Here is a 21,818-nt window from a genome sequence, read left to right as displayed (position 1 = left end):
CCAAGTCAATAAAGCAAATCATATTGATGATGAACCGAGTTAAACTAAGAAGATATTCCATACGATCCACCAATTGTAATCTAAAATCATTTGTTTTACATTTATTATCCTCTCAATGTTGGATTGCCTCCATATGGGACATAATTGACAGATGACCATGCTAGAAAGTGCCTCTAGCACCTTCAGAAGTTGTCTCAATATGACTATGTTGGATGCAAATCTAGTCTCAACAACTTATTTAAAGATAAGAATTTAAAAACAAAAAGCAATCTATTTTAAGTAAGTCACCTAGTTGACTCCGATCATCATCCTAAATCTCCACAATCACATTGGTATGATCAGAGTTTAATTTCATTACAGTTTCAATGCTTTTCGCAACTTGGGTGAGTTATTAAGTTATTATTTAATACTTCACTAATATTTTCTAATGTTAAGAAATAATTAAAAGGACAACTTAGTGTAATAGCTCATTGGAAAGCTAATTAAGTGTTTTATAATGTTGGATGCCTAGATAAGGGACTTTGATCATGAAATGTTATTATTATTCCAAAAAGGTCTTTGTGATGAGAAAAGTGAATTATTTTATATTTTCAAATCGAGTATTTTCCCTCCAAAAGCTATATAAGGAGGTTGGGGGGCTCATTTGCTCATAGGTTGTTGATTGATGCTATTATGGTGTTCAATTTGTTTACCTCACTGGGTAAACAGGAAGAATACAGAAACTGAACAGCAATGCACAATGCAAATACAAAAGAAGTGCCAGAATAAGCTTGCCATTAATGTCAAAAGATGTTCATATTATAATCTGTCGTCAACATTACATGTCCTCCAACACTCGGAGGTGGTACAATATATGACAGCTGAAGGGGTGCGACACAACCGTCGCGACTCCAACTACCTACCCGTCGGCTAACTAACTGACCGCCGTAGCTCATTATTACCGACGACAACATAAACATAACAACATAACATAATGAATATTCCCGACAACATCATCCCCCCCAAGAAAAGAAGTCGACTCCGACGACTTAATACAAAATAGAGATGAATGGCAGGAACTCCTGACACCAGTCGGGCCCGGATCTTATACACTTGCTGCGTCCTCGCCTGAAAACCTTTTCTGCTACCAGCCGATGCTCAAGTGCGGATTTCACCAATATTGCTTCCTTTGCCATCACAGTCCTCCTGTGCCTAACCCAAACTTGTCTACAAAACACGTTTTTCAGTCTCAGCTTCCACCAACTGCTACTCAATTGATATTGTCTCCCTAGCCAATTTGTCCTCGATAGCCACCCGTGCTGCTCTCCCGGCATCCAACTCCTGGGTACGCTGAACTAAGTCTCACGCGACTAGTGCCTCCAACCTGGTGGTCAGCTCCTCCCAAGCCCTCTATGCATCCACCACGGCAACCTCACGTCCCGCCGAGACATAGTCCGAGTTCCTCAAAGCGTACCAGTCATGCCTGGAGGTGGCCACAATCCGCTGGCACAGATACTAGGAGACACCTGAAATCCTCCATCACACTCCCTAAAGGCTAAAAACTGAACTGAATAACTCCCTGGTGTCATACAACTGTGCGGACCTGCAATGCCTTCCCTCAAACTCTGTTTGTTCGCAACCTCCAAATCCATCTCCCTCTACGGCTTATTTCTTCCCCGCCAATGCTTAGCTGCAGGCTTCTTTCTCACAAGACGGACAACCACAACACTTCCCGTGGTCGTCTGTAGCTCAAAATAAACTGGGGGTCTGGGGGCAACGCCCCCAGCGGGGTCGAGGGGCAGCACCCCTTGCGGGGTTTGGGGCAGCGCCCCTCGCGGGGTCTTGGGGCAGCGCATCATTTCTGTGATATTTTATGATGTCAAAACCCTTCTTCTACACTCCAATATTTTCAGTGTCTAGGCTCCAGATGTCATCGAATCATTTTTCAATCCGTCGTCGTTTTTTTTTTTTTTTTTAGGCACTGTAATGTCCCGCCATACCACCTCCAATCGTGTGGCTGCTTGGTCTACCTGTGGCGATCGTTTTGCCCTTACATGGCTGTGTGGAATTGTGCGAAATCCCGCTCTCCCTAAGTGGCGGATCAATCTGTAAGAACCCTCGACCCCATCCATCCGCTTCACTCCCTGCGGTAGCTCGTGGGCTGTGTGTATTGATCCGGCCGTGCGCTGCGTCCCTTTCCCTGGCTGCGCGGTGATGTGCCTTCGGCCGTGTTCGGTGTCTTCTTCCTCCACGGGGTTTTATTGCCAAGGTCGGCTGTGCGGTGTGGTCGCTTCTTCCTTTCCTCAGCGGTGTGCGGCGTTTTATATCCTTGTGCGGCCTTCGGTGGCTCCCACCGCACGGTGTGACCACCGCACGATGGTTCCACTGCACGATGGTTCCACCGCACGGTGGTCCCACCGCACGATGGTTCCACCGTCGGTGGTTCCACCGCACAGTGGTGTCACCGTCGATGATTCCACCGCACGGTGGTGTCACCACACGGTGATTCCACCGCACGGTGGTGTCACCGTCGGTGATTCCACCGCACGGTGGTGTCACCTTGTCACCTTGGCCCCACCGTACGGTGGCCATTTTCCCCTTCTTTTTTTTTTCTTTTTTTCTTTTTTTTTTTTTGACCGTACGGTCGGTATCGTACGACTGTGCGATTTTTTTTTATTTTTTTTTATTTTTAAGTTGTCTAGAGAGTCTTCAGCTCAGGTCCCCTGTCTCTAGGATCGCCCTTCATCCTTCTCGATTTTTCTCGCCCAAAAGTCTCCTGCTTTTGTCCCATGCCTCTCGAGTTGCTTGCCCGGCCTCTTAGGTCCCCTTCCATCCTCTCGGGTCCCCTGCGCGCTTCGCGTGGTAAGGTTTCAATTTGTACCCGTTGGTGGCCAATCTATTTTCACTGGTCATTGAAAGACCTGGAACCACAAATTCTACAGGGACCACGACCTCCTTCCCGTACATAAGAAGAAGAAGGATAATAAAGATTTTGAAGGCTGCAGCCTTCCACACAGGGTTCCAATCGATGCCGACACTCTTCGGATTATTTACGTCGCCAGGGTTTGGGGCGTCTCCCTTCCAATATTCTTTGTATTCCGGCAGGTACACCTCTGTTGGTTGCTCTGGTTCCTCTACTTCGAGCCTGTAGCTTTGGAACATTTCGTAATCCTCCATTTGCCAGTGGAAGAGCCCGTTAGTCGAGCATACCTCATCTTCAGAACATCCCTCCAATTCTAGCACCCCTTCACTGTTCGGCTCCATCGCGTTCTTGCCCTTACTTTCATCGGGACCCCCTTCCCCTTTATTCGAGTCCTCCGAGTCGGAAGAGGCGAGCTCTTCGCCGACATTTTGGGTGTGTAGGTCAATGGTATATTTTCGCCCTCCCTTCTCCATGGAAAGTGTATTTTTCTTCCAGTTGTGGTTTACCCTTGCGTTGATCAACCACACTCTCCTCAGGATGGCGTCATAGCCTTTCTTCTTCGAGGGAATAACCACGAAATCTAACAAGAATGGTTGCGTACCAATTGTCACTTGCTGGGCCATCAACAGGCCGAGTGGCTTAATGCCGTGTTGGTCCGCTCCCACCAGGTTGAATGTGGGTGGCCACAGGGTGGGCTTCCCCAGCCGCTTCCATGTTTCTTCTGGTAGTACATTCACCCCAGATCCTCCGTCCACAATGGTGTCCTTCAAAATGGTCCCACGGATACGCATTTCTACCACAGCTGGGTGTCTACCACTGCTCACGGCTAGTAACATCGGGTCAGTCGAAGGGCTGACGGAAACCTCCACCTGTGGTGTACTCTTCGTAGCGGTGGGGGGAACCCCTACCTGTGGTGCACTCGACGATGCGGTGCTTTGCACATTGGTGAGGATGGCAGTCCTCAATTGTGGCATAGAGTCTAGAAGGTCTTTTACCTTTATCGGCACCTCTATCTGCAAGATTTGCTCAATGATGTTATTTTCCGCTTCCGTACGGAATGATGTACTCGCCACCTCGTTGTCCCGTCGTTCGGTCGTCATCTCACGTTCAATATTGGCCTTTGCCTCCCGTAATCGCTCCTTCTCCGTACGGGGGTCGGGATAAGTGGCTTTTTTCGTCTGGGCGCGGGTGATCGCCAGTACTTCTTTCTCACCAGTCTTCTCAGCCTTCTCAATGTTGAGGAGATTAACCCCTGCCTGCGGGCAATTTGCGTCCTCATGGTCGCCTGGCCCACACCAACGGCAGAGGTGCTGAGGGGTGGCTTCCTTCGTGCAATCACGGGCGAAGTGCCCCCACTGATTACAGGCCCTACATTGGATAATTGACCGGCCCTTGGCGTCATACTGGATACGGCTTCCGTTATTGTTATTGTTGCCTCTTCCTCGCCTGTTGTTTCGGTAGCCGCCAAACGAGGCGTTGTTGCTCGCAGGCTGGGACGTGCCGACTGACGCAGATGGTTCTGTAAAGAGAACCTGTTGGTTACGGGTCCTCATATTGTACGGACACTCCTTGGTAAGGTGTCCGGCAATCTGGCAAATATCGCAAAATGCTTTTTTCGGACAAGACCCCTTGGTGTGTCGGTCGGTACGGCAGTCCGTGCACCATAAATCCCCTTCGTCGCCTTTGCTTGTGCTTCCTTTGGTTGCCTTTATCTCTCTCATCATTCGCTCCATATCTTTCTGGAGAGCCCGTACCTTCCGATTAGAGTCGTCATCACTGCTATCACTTTTGCCAGAAGAGGAATCATCCTCCGACGAGGATTTATTTTTCTTCTTCTTGGGCGTCTTCTGTTCACTTTCTAAATCCATTGCCCTGTTATAGGCGTTGAAGTATGAAGAGGGAGGTACTATCTTCATTTTTCGTCTAAGGGATTTCTTTAGACCTTCCACGAACCACCGTTTTTTCAGTCCGTCTGCTGGCTGGTTCTCCATCTTTCCTAGCAGCTCTTTGAGCCGCCGGCTGTAGGTTCGAACAGTCTCGTCCTTTCTTTGTTTCGTGCCGTAGATTTCAGCTACGATCTCATTATCGTCTCTTAGGAGACGAAACTCTGCTTGAAATTCCTTCTTCAAGTCTGGCCATGTGCTAATTTTAGCCTTATCTGTATCCGAAAACCAGTCGATGGCTATGCCCCTCAAGGTTGCGGGAAACTATGTTACCCACTCGTCCTCATCGGTAACACCATTCGCTCCCCAAATTGTTTCACAAGTGCGACAGTGGCGGGCAGGGTCTTCTTTCCCATCCCCATGGAACTTTGGAAGTTTTTGTTTTTGTGCCATACCTTGCCTTTTTACTACTGGTGGCTGTTGTCCTACTCCGGATGGGTCAGATCCTATAAGGGGTGCTTGACCGCCGTGCCCCGGTGTCCCTCCGACACTCCTGGCAGCCCCGGTGTCTTCTCCCTCTTCTGCCTCCTCCCCACTCCTTGGAGTTTTCCTAGCCTCTGGTGTGTGTGGCAAGTCCCTCAAATCCCTCAACTGAGTTTTGGTACACTCTATCCTACGGCGGGTTTCCGCAAGTAACTCCTCCCGACTCCGTGGGTGGCCGCTGGCCTCACCGTCCCCTTCGGAGCGTTCCTCCTCTCTTCGCTTATACCTCTGTCGCCTTTCTGCTTGCTGTTCAAGGATCAAGGCACGTTGGGCTACTGCACGTTCATCTATATATTGTTGCTTATTTTTGTCTTTATTCAGTGTATTGGGCATTAATTCCCAGACCGCTTTCTATATACTTAATGACATAAAAAGTAGAACACTTTTATTCATTCATAATGTGGAAGACAAGTTTATGCCAACAATATGACATAATTATTACAATAAGTGTTCTTTATTCCGTCCCGTATGGCTCACGGTTCAAATGCCCCTGACCTGGCGCCATCTCATTCTGCTTCCCGTTCCTCGTATTGTTGCAAAATTTCTTGGCGTCGCTCCTCCCGGGCAATCTCCTCCAGGCGAGCTTGGTGTGCCAACGATGCTTGTGCTAGCAATCGGGGGAGATGGTTCATCAACCGATTTACCTCCGGACTCACTTCCAACGCTGTCCAGACGGCACTTGGTGGGACTTCTGCCTCCGCCGCCTCTCGTCGAACGTAGGTCTGAATGGCTACTTGGAGTAGAATTGAAAATTCTCTCGTCGCGGTGTCTTCTCCTACATAGAGTTCTGTTTGGGTATCGTCGACTTCTGGGTTTATTTCAGCAACGGGTAGGCCCATTGGGTCTGTGCGCCATCCGTGTCTTCCGTTCCGAGTTCGTCTAGGCAACGGCGCCAAATGTTTACCTCACTGGGTAAACAGGAAGAATACAGAAACTGAACAGCAATGCACAATGCAAATACAAAAGAAGTGCCAGAATAAGCTTGCCATTAATGTCAAAAGATGTTCATATTATAATCTGTCGTCAACATTACATGTCCTCCAACACCCGGAGGTGGTACAATATATGACAGCCGAAGGGGTGCGACACAACCGTCACGACTCCAACTACCTACCCATCGGCTAACTAACTGACCGCCGTAACTCATTATTACCGACGACAACATAAACATAATATACCAACATAACATAATGATTATTCCCGTCAACACAATTGAACTTGTGAGTTCTTCCACAACCTTCCGAGGATGAAAAGTCTCTTAAGATTCTTAGTTTCAGGTTTGAAAGATAATACCTAGCTAGACTGGCGTGGTTTCATCCAAAGACCACCATTGTCCAAATTGAAGTTTCAATCCAGTTTTTTATTTGAAAATCTTTGCTTCAGTGAAGATTTTGAAATTGGTTTTTGTAAATGATATTCAAATTTATGTTCAAGTCTGGAGTTATATATATTATTATTTTTCTTTATTGATATTTTCTGTTTCTTATGTCACAGGTTGCTGAAGATAACATTAATTATTTCGATGCATCTTCAGCACTTCATTTGCATATACGTATAGTCTATGCTTCACCGATCAAGGCATGCCTTGATCGGATCGGTCATGTCTTTTAGACATGTCCGATCAAGACATGTCTTGATCGGTGCATAGGCACCGCTTCAGTTAATATAACCACATTAACATGTGTTATGCCGATAACTATCGGTCACGTCATTTCTTCTTTATCGTGTGTTATACCGATAACTATCGGTCACGTCATTTAACATGCTTAAGCCGATAACCATTAATAATCGGGGCAACGTGAAGTAATATAGTTATCCGATAAATGATCAGGATAAGTCAATTATAATCAACAAATAAATGATCGGTATTAACATGCGTTTTAGGATGATAACTATTATAGTTATCATATGATAGCATCAATTGATGCTATCATATGATAGCTATGATAGTTATAATTCTGGTCTGATCACAGCATGAGTAATATTATCGATTATGCATATAAGATGATTATAACAAGTTCATTTATTTAATCATGAGGTCTATATTTATATTGTAGTTATATCGATAAGGTATATGATTGAATGAGAGATAAATGAAGTCTCTCATTCAATCATTTATCTTACCGAAGCTACTAAGTTTCAACACTCCCTCTTAGCTAGGGAAGATAACTAAAGACCTATGAAAATAATCATCATATTTCTCATAATAAAATGTATTACACAACTACATAATACAAAGAATCATATCACATATGCTCGTGACATGATGCATCATGTAATGAGTGACACAGGAATATATCACATCATCTCGTGATATAGATATCACATAACACGTGATATCAGTATCACATAACACGTGATACCTTGGATATAAAATACTTAAGAATGTTGAAATTCCCTTATATCCAGGTCATGGCATGTGCACTGACATTACGTCACATAATGTCTACCATAACATATCATGGCACATCCATGAGTCAGAGTGATATCAAGTCAGCATGATATCAACATTACAAGATCGTCACCTCATAATGTTTAATACAAGTGTTCATAGTCTAAAAGATCGTCACCTTTTAGAATTGTACACAGGGGGTGGAGCCCATAAAGTCATAACACGACAAAAGAAGTTTACACATTAAACATCTCATATATTAGTACAGATTGCAAAAACTGATTATAACTCAATCATACCAAGACCTTTTTTGAAGTGTTCAACTTTTACTCTGACTAGAGGTTTGGTCAGTGTGTCTGTTGTCTGGTCTCCTGTACTGATATATTGTAATTGAATCACATTTCTATCCACCATATCTCTCACATAGTGATAAGGGATCTCAATGTGTTTGGATCTATCATGAAATACAGGGTTTACGGAGAGTTTTATACAACTCTGATTGTCACAATGAATTATAGTAGGCTTCATTGGTCCTCCGAATAATCCCACAAGTAACTTTCGTAGCCATACAGCTTCTCGTGCAGCCATGGACGCTGCGATATATTCAACCTCTGTAGAGCCCTGAGCTACTAAAGACTGTTTTCTGCTAATCGAAGATATCATGGCTGAACCCAAGCTGAAGCAGCACCCTAAGGTGCTTTTCCTGTCAGTCAGTCTTCCAGCCCAATCTGAATCAGTGAACCCGTGTAGATTCAAATCAATATTCTCATACTTGAGTCCATAGTTGAGAGTGCCTTTAAGGCATCTCATTATATGTATTACTGCCATAAGATGAATCTCCTTAGGTTCACACATGAATTGACTCAAGGCATTTACTGGATAAAGATATCAGGTCTAGTATTGACTAGATACATTAATGATCCAATCATCTGTCTATAGAGCGTAGGATCTACCAATGGGGAATCTGTTGCTGCCTCCTTTAGTTTGTGAAGATTAGTTTCCATGGGAGAAGTCATCGGTCTACAGTTCATCATGCCAAATCTCTTCAATATGTCTAAGGTGTACTTCCCTTGATTAAACACAATATTGTCAGAGTTTTGCCAAACTTTCAATCCAAGAAAGTAATGTAGAAAGCCTAAATCCTTCATATCAAACTCCTTCTCAAGGTCTTTCTTACATTGATCAATAAGGTGAACTTCTCCTGTAATCAAAAGATCATCAACATACAAGATCAATATCAACATATCACCTTTGATTCGTTTGAAGTATAGATTTGGATCTACGTCATTCTTTGAGAATCCCAATCCCATGAGGTCGCTGTCAATTCTTTCATACCAGGCCCCGGGGGCTTGTTTCAGTCCATATAGGGCTTTCTTTAATCTGCACACATGAGATTCTACATTGTGGATCTCAAACCCTTCTGGCTGCTCTCAGTAGACTTCCTCCTCAATTTTCCCATTCAGGAAAGCAATCTTTACATCCATCTAATGGACTTTCCATCCTTTGGCTGCTGCAATGGCTAGTACTGATATGATTGAGGTGTATCTAGCAACTAGAGCAAAAGTCTCATCATAGTCTATTCCCTCCTTTTGTAAGAACCCTCTAGCTACAAATCTGGCTTTATGTTTCTCTATGCTACCATATGCAACATGTTTGATTTTGAATAGCCACTTGGATGAAACAACAGATTTTCTTTTTGGTCTAGGAACAATTTCCCAAACATCATTGTTTAAGATGGATTGATATTCCTCTGACATGGCATCTTTCCATACCTGATGTTTGAGTGCTTTTGATACATTAGAAGGTTCTGATTTGGAGAGATCATTCATTAAGGCTACATAGCTAGTGAATCTTTGGGGCCTCTTACTTTCTCTAAAGGTCCTTGAAGGAGCTATGAAATTCCTTGCATCTTCCATTGTTTTGTGAACCCATAGTGGTCTTTTATTAGGGTTTTCCTGGTGTGGAATCTGAACTTCATTCTCATTCTCTTCTGAATACTCCCTCTGAACCTCAGGAACAGGATCCTTTTCTAGGTCTGAAGATGGAGCATAAGTTTCTGACTCAATAGAGTATCTAGCCTTTTTGAAGGCTATGTCTTCTTCAAATATTACATCTCTACTGAGTTCAATATTACTATGTCCAGGTACAAATATCCTATAGGCTTTAGAAGTTTCACTATACCCAACAAAGATTCATTTTCTTCCAGAAGGTTCTAGTTTTGTTCTTTTCTCTTTAGGTATATGAATATAAACAGGGCATCCGAATATCCTAAAGTGAGTGATATCAAGTTTTATACCTGTGAAAACTTCTTCAGGGGTTTTATCTTCAATGTGGGAGTGACGGCATCTATTTTGTATGTATACAGCAGTGTTGGAGGCTTCTGCCCAAAGATGAGTTTCTAAGTTTTGGTCAAGAAGCATGGCTTTGGCTGCCTCTACAATGGTTCTATTTTTTCTCTCAGCAACCCCATTTTGTTGGGGGTTGTAGGGGGCAATGAACTCCCTCTTAATCCCAGCATCTTTACAAAATTCTCTAAAGATGTCTGAGATGTATTCGCTCCCATTATCAGTCCTTCAGGTTTTTATTTTCCTTTCGGAAGAGTTTTTAGAGAGAGATTTAAATTCCTTAAATCTCTTGAGAATCTCTTTTGATTCTTTACGTTTAAGAAAATAGACCCTAGTCTTCCTGGAGAAGTCATCAATGAATATTACATAGTAAAGGAACCCCCCTAATGATGGTACAGACATTGGCCCACACAGGTCAGAGTGAACTAGCTCTAAAACATTGCTTGTTTTTCTAGAACTATTCTGAAAGGAACTCTTAGTATTTTTGCCTAGGGCACACCCCTTACATGTACCAGAATGGTATTGTTTTAACTTAGGCAAACCAATTACTAATTTTTCCATTGAACATAAGGCACGAAAGTTTAAATGGCCTAATCTTCTATGCCAAATTTCATTTGAATCTGTAATCTCATGAAGTAGTGCTAGGTTAGATTCAATACATACCTCGTATAAATAGCCTTTTCTATGTCCTAGGGTTGTAGCCTTCTTGATGGAAGAGTTTTGTGGCCATACTAGAACTTTACCATTCATGAATGTTATTCTGTACCCATCATCTTCAAGTGCAGATATGGAGATTAAGTTCCTCTTGATGCTAGGAACGAATAGGACTCCAATGAGTTGAAGAGACATGCCTGTCTTCAGCTTAATGGTGCAGGTACCGATGCCTTTCACTGGATGTGCAGAGTCATCACCAATGGTTACTTCCTCATCGGTTTCTTCTACCATGGAATCCAATAATTCTCTATACCCAATGATGTGTCTTGAAGACCCACTGTCAATGATCCAGGTGTTAGATTTATTGGATACTTGACTGGAGAGAGCAGAGTAGAATACATGCTTCTCGGAGTCATATTCTTCCCTTTTAACTTTTGCAAATGTAGCCTGTTGTTTGATTCTATCTGGACACCTTGCTGCATAGTGTCCATATTGATCACACCTAAAGCACTGAATGTGAGAGTTGTCTCTTTTAGATGACTTTTTGTCATGTCGGTTCTTTCTCTTCTTGAAGTGTTTCTTCTTGTTTTTCTTGTTGGAGTTGGTATTTAAAACATGGAGATCTTCATCTATATTCTTTTGTTTGATCCCCTTCTTATTTAGCCTTGACTCCTCTTGAAAACAATCTGCTCTTAGCCTATCAAATTTTGGATATTTAGCTCTTGCACTGATGCCTTGGACGAATGTCTCCCATGTACTAGGCAACCCATCTAGAGCAATGAGCGTTAGCTCTTTGCTCTGGATCTCATATCCAAGCGTTGCCAGTTCATCCCTTAGAGCTGATATCCGCATAAAGTATGCATTGATTGACTCCCCTTTGTTCATAATTATATGATATATTTCCCTTTTTAGAGCCAAGGTTTTACTTGCATTATTTATCTCAAATGCACTTTCGAGTGATTTGAACATATGATAGGCAGTTTCATGTTTTGTTATTATTGGCATGATGTGATTTCTTACTCCATCGACCATGATCTTCATAGATTTTTCATTTCCCTCGATCCATGTTGATTTGTCAGGTTCATCCTCTGGTTCTTTAGATTCAACTTTAATAAATGATTCAACCTTGTTTTCTTTTAGAATCATTTTAATTCTGAACTTCCATGCTGAGAAATTTTCACCTCCTTCAAGCCTGTCCTCAAATCTGATAGCATTAGCCATGGGAAATATGATGTTTATATCTTCGGTTTGAACTTCTCAAATTTGAATGCCTCAGGTTCGATCAGCGTGGCTCTGATACCATGTAAATGATATTCAAATTTATGTTCAAGTCTGGAGTTATATATATTATTATTTTTCTTTACTGATATTTTATGTTTCTTATGTCACAGGTTGCTGAAGATAACATTAATTATTTCGATGCATCTTCAGCACTTCATTTGCATATACTTATAGTCTATGCTTTACCGATCAAGGCATGCCTTGATGGGTCATGTCTTTTAGACATGCCCGATCAAGACATGTCTTGATCGGTGCATAGGCACCACTTTAGTTAATATAACCACATTAACATGTGTTATGCTGATAACTATCGGCCACATCATTTCTTCTTTATCGTGTGTTATACCGATAACTATCGATCACGTCATTTAACATGCTTATGCCGATAACCATTAATAATCGGGGCAACGTGAAGTAATATAGTTATCCGATAAATGATCGGGATAAGTCAATTATAATCAACAAATAAATGATCGGTATTAACATGTGTTTTAGGATGATAACTATTATAATTATCTTATGATAGCATCAATTGATGCTATCATATGATAGCTATGATAGTTATAATTCTGGTCTGATCACAGCATGAGTAATATTATCGATTATGCATATAAGATGATTATAACAAGTTCATTTATTTAATCATGAGGTCTATATTTATATTGTAGTTATATTGATAAGGTAGATGATTGAATGAGAGATAAATGAAGTCTCTCATTCAATCATTTATCTTACCGAAGCTACTAAGTTTCAACAGTTTTCATAAATATTTCATGAAGTTTTGTGTTGCTTTGGAGGCATACTTGAAGTATTTGGCAAGCTGCACCACTTCTAAACCCTCATGCCTAGCCATCCCAACTGTTTGCAAGTATAATGGTGATTACTGTAATTTAATTTGTAGGTTGGATGCCCCTTTATGTTATTGCAAGCCGTATGATTGAAAGGTTGAAAGCAAGCCATACCTCCAAAGGATAGGTTGTACCCTTTGTGAGTGGGGCATGAAAAATAGAAGTTGGATCACTGCTGTTTGGGGTTATTGTTCATACTTTCTGGTGTCACCTTGGACAATTCTAACATTCCTAAGCTTTAATCTGGTGAATAAGTGGGAGCTCATTGAGTTATGTGCATTTTATGGTTGCTTCCTTTGGCATCCCAGCAGAAATATTCATTACTTTCAGATCTGATAACATTTGATATCATTATAACATATTGTTGCTTCTTTTTAGATGTGTATATGGAGATATTTGAAGTGCCTACCTTTCATGTTTGGTATTGCTGGGTGTGAGATTTTGCATTATGAAGGGGTGTTGTGATGACATGATGGCATTGTACCTGCTGTTACAGTGTCATTGCAGATCTATACCTTGCTGATTAGAATTACCAGACTGATATTCATCCTTTCCAGTGTATTTCTGAGGAGTTTGGAGAATGGTTGAAGAGAAATTTATAAATATCTCCAATTGGGGTGTGCTGGACATCAGTTGATGAGCTTTCCAAGTTGAGTCTCTTGCTGCTCATACTATTGCAGCATAATTTCAGTCCATTTGCAGACGTGTACTGGCTTTCCAAGTCATCAATTTATGATATATCATTGCTATTTTCAGTTGGGTGAAATAGTTTCATGATTTAGGATATCTTTGGAGGTGTTTCAGCAGTTTAAGTCCATATCAGCACTTGTTCTCAGCAGCTAGTCCCCTTATTATGTTGAATATGATGCAAATGTACTAATATTGTAAGCTTCAAATGGCCATACAGCCAAAAGCCATTATTTTCATGTATTCTGGGTTGTAAAACTAGATGGTAGTACCACCAGTGAGTTGATTTGGCTAATTTACTGATACTTACCTCACTGAATAAGTGGTTGTTGTAAGTTGTAACCACCCAGCACTAGACAATTGGAAGGAGCTTGTTATTTACTTTCATGCATATCATATTGTAAAAGTTTGTTACCCCGAGTTTCCGGGACGGGGGAACGGGGGGACAGGGAAACGGGTTTCCAGGACGGATTTTTTTTTTCCCAGAGTAGGGGACGGCAGGGGACGGCAGTGGGGACAGCTATATAAAAAATTGGGAAAATTTAATATACATAGGGAAATTTTAAATATTCATATAAAAACATGGATAAAGCATGCTTATATACATTACAAAACCTTAACATTACCATTTGTGTTAAATAATTTAAATTGAGAGTTTGCATGAGAGTGGAAGTCAAACAAATAATCAAAATTCAATCATTAATTTTATGGACAGCCAGAGTACAGGTTTCCGAAAGTTTCCGAGTTTCCAGGATGTCCCCGTTTCCAGGACGGGTCAAATTATGCTGGAAACGCGTCACCAGGTAACATAGTGTAAAACCGAATGGTTCACTGCCAGTGAGTTGATTTGGCTAATTTACTGATATTTACCTCACTGAATAAGTGATTGTTGTAACCACCCACAACTAAACAAGTGGAAGGAGCTTGTTATTTACTTCATGCATATCATATTGTAAAACTGGATGGTTTACTGCTAGTTCCAAACACATTTCATGATCCACCATTTTGGTGTTGATACAGCTCATTTTTGCATTGAACAAGTTGTCATATCGACCATTTTGGTCTGATTCAAACTTATACATTCTGCCAATGGCTTTGATTGTAATCATGAAGTCCATTGAAGAGGTGTAGATAAGACTGGCTATGCCGCCTACATGCTATGGTCGACTTCCCATCAAACTTTGTAATTGCATCCACTAGATAGATGTGTAGTTGGAAGCATCATATGCTCTCACCTTGCCCACTCTAGGATCTGGGTAACCAGACAATGTGGAAGACATTGCATTGTAATCTCACTTTCAGTTCATGCAATTTTCAAAAAAAAAAACTGAAGGTGGTTATTAAAACTCGAAATGAAATTAAATATATTTGACTTTAGTTCCCGTTTTAGATTTGAAGCTTCTGACATACTGTTTATAGCAGCAAATGTCAGAACTACAATTTTGTCATTGTTCAAACCTAGGGTTTGCAGAGTGCAGCCGGACATAGCTGGGTTCACATCTGAAATTGGTTATTGATGAGGGCTGAGAGAAAAAACCTTTGAATAGTTCTGCTTCCATCCTGATGAAGAATCATAGTGTGTGATCCAATCTGTTGATGTATGGAAAGCTTACACAATTTTCCACAAGCTCTTACTATCATTCTTATTAACTAAAAATTAGTAAAGGAGGGACACTTCATTAAGAAAGCATTGATTGGTTTTGAAGGGACAGCAACTAGCAAAGGAAAGACACTTCATTAATGAGAAATTGTATACCTTGTGAAAGTTGTGACTCTTCATCCCTTCATGGGGATTATATAAGGTGGATCTATTCATTGGAAAGAGACATCGAATGATCAAGGATCAAAGCAGAAAAGGAATTAAGAAATAAGATCAGAATTTAAGAGCAGAAATAAATATTTATAATAGCAGCAACTAGATTAAAAGATAAATCTGTGAATAAAGTAAGATTATAGGTATGTATGTGTTCATGCAAAGTGATACTTGAAGAAATTATTGATCATTGTGAGTAACCTAGATACTTCTCTTTGTTATGAAAATGTAATAGTAGATTCATATAATAATCCATTTTGAATTTAGAGAAATGGATTGCAAATAGAAAGGATGGTCAGCCTTCCAAGTTCGCCAAAGGTGAAGGAATATCGGCCTTTATGCTCTTATCAAGTACGCCACCCTAAGTTGGATGGACGACTAGTCTTCCATGCTCGTGGGTCAAGAGGTGGAATGGAAGACCGGCCTGCCATGCTCTTGATCTTGATCAAGAAGGATGACCAGCCTCCAACGTGAACTGAGGGATGGAAGGGCGACCCACCTTCCATGCACTTGTAGTACAATGGCGATCAACCTTAAGATTTCGTGTTGCAAACGTTTCAACAAATCCTTAATGAGATTAGCATAGGAATCCACATTGGTGTTGGTGTTGGAAATAAGCCACACCCAGACCGACGATGGACTAGTCCAAGAGGGGCCAGTAGCTCAGTGGTACAGCACTCCAGTAGTGTATGGAAGGTCCTAGGTTCGAGTCCTAGCTGGTCCATGTCTCAACATGGTATCAAAGCAGGTTCCTTCTATAGAGCCTAACCACTTGAAGGTAGATCATGTGCTCTCAAGGGAAATTCAATCAAAAATAATTGCAGATTTAAGATCTCTTCCAGATCGAAAGGCGACTACAGAGGATAATGCAGCGTTTACACTCGCTGACCTCCGCCCTTCACAGTGGCATCGGTCAAGCATCTAAACAAATCAGGTGGCAATCAGGGGATCGAGTCTCCCTAGGCCTCGAGAACAAGTATGATGGCCCAAAATCCTTTGCGTCTGAAGTTCCGTGCGGAAACGCAGACATCAACGTATGCAAAATGTTGCCTGCTGCCCAATCACAGGATTTCACCCAAGATCTCAAAGCTCGGCATTGTCAACGTTGAAAGATGTCGGCTTGTGACTCGAACTCGGGCTGCTGTGGCTGGAGAGGTTTTTGTGCTCGTTACAAATTCTTTGAAGAAGAAAGGGCTAGAGACGGAGCCCGCAGCCCTGTGGAATCGGTATTGGATTGGCTTATCGGCACAAGGAGCTCGGATTGTATATCGATGTCAGCCGAGTCGAGTTTATGGATGAATTCATGGAGGCAATGGAACCCAGGTTTCAAAGGCGCTTTTAAAGCCTCGAAAGAGCTTGAGGCTGGTTTGATTGCCAATCTGGACGAGGGCTGCATGGTAGGGCATTATTGGCTAAGTAAGTCTAGTATTGCTCCCAATCCTAATTTGCGGCATCAGATTGATAGAACGCTTGACGCTATCTGCAAGTTTGTTGACGATGTAATCAACGTCAAGGACAGCCTCTCTGCTCAGAGCATCGCCTGATTCTTGTTGACAGCTTCCCAATGTGAATTCACTTTGAATTTGGTTTTGGAAGAGTTGCAAAAGGATCTGTGGGCCGCGCAGAAGGATCTGTGGACCGGGTAGATGGATGCAAGAGCTGCACGTTGCATTGGCACTGCTCTCAGCATGGCAACAGGGCTGGTTGGGGCTTGTGTGCCTAGCACTACTGCCAAAATTATGCTTTTCAATGGCGGTCCCTCTACCCAAGGTTCAAGCACTGACGAATCTCTATTCAAAGAAGGAAGATTGCTTGCATTTCTTCGAAAACGAAGAATCAACATTCAAAGAGAGTCTAACATATCGTCAGAAGTAACCTTGGACGAAGAGGTCAGAAGATTGATATTTGCTTCAAAGGGAGCTTGTTTTTCAGCTTCAGAGGGAGCCACGTCATCATGAAGATTTGATTAATGCATTTTTCTCTGTGATGGAGAAATTTGAGGTGAAAGCCCTTGTTAATGAGTTATTCTCTGTGAGAGAGAAATTTGAGGTGCAATCCCTTGTTAATGAGTTCTTCTCTGAGAGAGAGAAGTTCGAGGTGCAATCCCTTGTTAATGAGTTCTTCTCTGAGAGAGAGAAGTTCGAGGTGCAATCCCTTGTTAATGAGTTATTCTCTGTGAGAGAGAAGTTCGAGGTGCAATCCCTTGTTAATGAGTTCTTCTCTGTGAGAGAGAAGTTCGAGGTGCAATCCCTTGTTAATGAGTTCTTCTCTGAGAGAGAGAAGTTCGAGGTGAAATCCCTAGTTAATGAGTTCTTCTCTGTGAGGAGAAGTTCGAGGTACAATCCCTTGTTAATGCATTCTTCTATGGGAGAAGTTTGAGGTGAAAGCCCTCGTTCCACCCTCTGCAAGTAGGCATGGTGGACATGCATTCTTCTCTGTGAGAGAAGTTTGAGGTATCAACCCTTGTTATGCATTCTTCTCTGTGAGAGAAGTTTGAGGTATCAGCCCTTGTTGTGCATTCTTCTCTGTGAGAGAAGTTTGAGGTTCTAGCCCTTCTTACACCCTCTGTGAGTAGGTATGGTGGATCCACCCTCTGCGAGTAGGTATGGTGGATGTCATGTGAGAGACTCCATGACTTAGCATTTGTGTGTATTCACCCTCTGGGAGTAGCCATTGTGGTCAAACATCACAATGAGGTGATAAGCTTCTTTCATTCACATGAGTGTAGTTTAGTCATCACGATGAGGTGATGTGACTTGTAGAGATTAAGAAGGATTCCTCCCTAGCTAAGAGGGAGTGTTGATGATATAGCCTATTGGCCTTACACATTTGATGAATCTATCAACTTATATTAATCCTTTAATATCTTTATTAAGTCATATATGCATTATCAGGTTTAATGATTAAACACACATTATCAAGTTTGACTTATCGGATTTGTTTCAAAGGGGCTGACTGTTGGTTAAAGTCTGCCACCCCTCATTTGAAGGCATGCAATGCTTCATGAAGGTCGTGCCTCCTTGATGAGAGCCGACTCTTGGATATCTCCTTTCAACGGATATATATGGACGTGGTCTTCCCTCTTCGGAACAGAAATCAAACAGCAAGTTCGACCATAATCAAGCAGATCGAATTCATGTACAAGCAGATCAATTGATGGTGAGAAATTTATGTAGCGTGCTCGGGGGTGACGATAAGAGCTTATCGTCTATGGTTGGGAAGGCAACAGATCTAATGTTTGCCTGTGGTTAACAAGCACTACCATAAAATCAACAATTGGAATGGCTATTGCCTTAATTGGATTTAAATATGAATAATGTTTATATGATATCATGATGCATATTAAAGCTAAGTCAAAATAGGTGTTATCTTGGCTTATGGTTTAATGTCAATTTCCAATGACTAATATTGTGTGCAAGACCTAAACCAAGAATTCTCTTCAAGTGCATTTCAATTGGTAAATTCATATTCTAAAATATATTACATTTCTTTTTTTAATAGGAATTGTGATTTTAGGGGAAAAATTAGGAATATCCCAAAAGGGAAATAACAAAATGGCCATTAAATTCCTGGCTATTTGGCTAAAAAGGACTGGAGATACTCCCATCGAATACATTAAGGAAACGGCCTTGGCAATCCCTTGTCCCCAAACATTTCACTCTTATTAATAAACAATCTGGATAATAATAGTATTAAAGCCACTTAAGTAACATGGATTAGCAGTGAATATCCAAAGCCCTTTAACATTAGACTTTATATATGGTATTCAGGGAGCTGCAATTTCACATATGTGAGAATTGTCACAATGGGACTGGTAAATGGACATCATTTCAGAGCTCTGATGTTGGTATTTACTTATATATAGCCATGAATTTTCAGTCCTCAACATCTGTCATTCGATGAATTTCTAAATCTCATATCCGTTGGTTGATCTTCCTATCCAATCAATGTTACTATTGAATTTTTATTATTCATGTGAGGATAAACATAAGATTTGCAGCCCTTGGGATTGGGTGTTCTTGGTATATAAATATTTGGCTTCTTTTGGATGGAATATTAATCCTGTCAATTTTGCAAGCCTCGTTCTTTTAAAGTACCTAATCTTTGTGCTAAACAAAACTTGATCATTGATTGTGAAGCACTCTACTTCACAATGAACCTCGTGATTATTGTGTGTACCAATCCTAAAAATGGACTAAATCAGCCTATGTGATTTAATTAGTGACAAGCAAGAAGCTCCCAGTTTTCCCAGAAGCGGTGATGAAGATCAAGGACATTGGTGGCCATTAGTGTTGCTCTAGCGAGGGCTAATAAACTTAGGATGGATGTAAAGAGTGTAGGGATAATGTCATCTTAATTGAATTTGCAAGAATAAAAAGAGATACACACCATCTGACGGCATTGATAAGTACATAACATCCCGGGGGAGGAACTTTCGTTGGCGTTATAATGATTTTGTGGAAGGGCAAAGAGATCCGCGGAGGAACGTTGCACAATTTGATCATTGCTCGGAGGCGCTCTGCGCTTAGGAGGAGGGCTCCTCACAATCATCTTTATCTACCCTGCTTTGCACTGTACTGGCGCCTTCTATGGTCTATGCTTTCCCTCCCTCCTGCGCTCCGACCATCCACCCAATTCCGAAGAATGTCCCCCTTTACTTGAATTAAATATAGAGTTCCTTAGTTCATATACTTCAGCTGCGATATACCAAAAATAATGGAAGGCGCGTTCCACTTTACACAATCATATTTCAAAACTTGTCGAATTGTACTTCTCTCCAATTCGACACAATCACATTTCGAAACTTCTCTCGGAAGCCATATGTTGGTGGCGAACAATGGGATTTGTGAATGCAATATATTATTTTCAGGTTTTTTTTCTTCAACCTCTTTTAAGTGGAAAAGTGAATAGATTTAATGGAAAAATATATATATCTTAATTATAATTCATTCTGGGCATCATGATAGATTAAACCATTTCGGTATAGATATTTTAAAGTATTGTTTATCATTTGTATCTATTATCGTGAACGTTTATATCATATGAGCATTTAAATCATTTCAGTATAGATATTTTAAAGTATTGTTTATCATTTGTGTGGATTATCATGAACATTTATATCATATAAGCATCTAGGGCATCTTGCATATTTTAGAGTGTTGTCCTGGATCATTCATCTAATCTTTGAATTTGTATCCTTATATAATTTGATAAATGGGAGTAATTATGGGAGTAATTATGGGAGTAATTATCCCTATCGCATGCAAACCAAAATGCTCAAATATTAGATTTTATGCATGAACGACGTAAGAACTTCAAGACGGAACCCTAAAGTAACATTTAAAAACTAGTAGAGATTGAATATGTATCCACAAATTAAATTAAGTCACAAAAGTGATCCAGATTATTAGGCAAAAGCATTCACTTATTCAAAAGCATTTGTCTAAGCATCATCTATATTTTTGTGCTATTGAAAAATCATTAGCCAACATGTATCACAATTTTCAAGAGTACTTGTAATAATGAAAATGACATACTTTGCAACTTCTTTGTTATGTTTTTGTGTCCATTTTAACCCATCGTATTTGTGTATTTTCATGTTGTTTTGACCTCTTACATCTAGCCTAAGATTTTCCTAGCCATCAATGTCCTCATCCTTCTATTGTTCTTCTGACTATATTTATTTCATTTAATTCTTGTCACATTTTTATGTCCTTACCTCCCTTTATAACCTTCTTTTAATTTGCCCCATTTATTCCTTTGTTCAAATATTAAATGTTGGACTTAATCTTGCCCTAAGTCTAAATCCCTACTTAATCCCTCCTAAAAATTTCTTTCTCGTGTTTGCATTCAATGTTACCACTCAGCGTAAAATGGCCCCCTTTAAACTTAAGGTTTTTTTTTTTAAAAATCAATTAAGCTTCAAGATAAATGTTTGCAATTAAAAAGCATTGTTTTGGGAAGATTCCTGGGGGGATCAACCTCCAATAGATGTATTGATGGATACATCCAACATCAAGCATCAAATAAAGAACCTTTGGGGGAATTATGTAAAGGATTACATAATTCCTAAACCAAAATCGGCAATCGGATGGAAATGGAAAAACATGCGTCCATTTATGCCTGAAATCAAATTCCAAGAAATGCAAAAGATACTTAATCACCGACTGATTTCATTTAGAGAAGGGGATGATATTTTAGCATGGGCAAAACCTAAAGACGGGCAATATAACTGCAGAGATGGCTTCAGGAGCATATACAATAAGGCAAAAGTCAACAAAGATCACATCCCAATCGAACTTTGCTAGAATAAAATGTGTCTTCTAAAGGCAGGCTTCTTTGCCTGGGCAGTAATTCAAAGGAAAGTACTTACTGTCGATCAATTCAGACGTAGGGGATATGAAGGACTATCAATCTGTCTATTATGTAAGGAAGATGAGGAAACAAGTGATAATATTTTCATGACATGC

At 40.9% G+C, this 21,818-nt stretch overlaps 1 protein-coding gene across 1 annotated transcript in view; it reads right to left on the bottom strand.

Annotated features, from left to right (window-relative positions):
• The window catches only part of LOC131035339 (mitotic spindle checkpoint protein MAD1), a 301,909-nt gene extending 281,685 nt beyond the window's left edge, over positions 1-20,224 (bottom strand). Inside the window, exon 1 of the mRNA XM_057967016.2 lies at positions 19,738-20,224. Coding sequence (XP_057822999.2) covers positions 19,738-19,899 — 162 coding nt within the window. The 5' untranslated portion in view covers positions 19,900-20,224. The remainder of the gene's footprint in view (positions 1-19,737) is intronic.
• Between the last annotated feature and the right edge of the window lie 1,594 nt (positions 20,225-21,818).

The sequence above is a fragment of the Cryptomeria japonica genome, chromosome 1, assembly GCF_030272615.1.
Source record: "Cryptomeria japonica chromosome 1, Sugi_1.0, whole genome shotgun sequence".
Classification (NCBI taxonomy): domain Eukaryota; kingdom Viridiplantae; phylum Streptophyta; class Pinopsida; order Cupressales; family Cupressaceae; genus Cryptomeria; species Cryptomeria japonica.
This window is presented reverse-complemented; position numbering and strand designations above follow the sequence as displayed.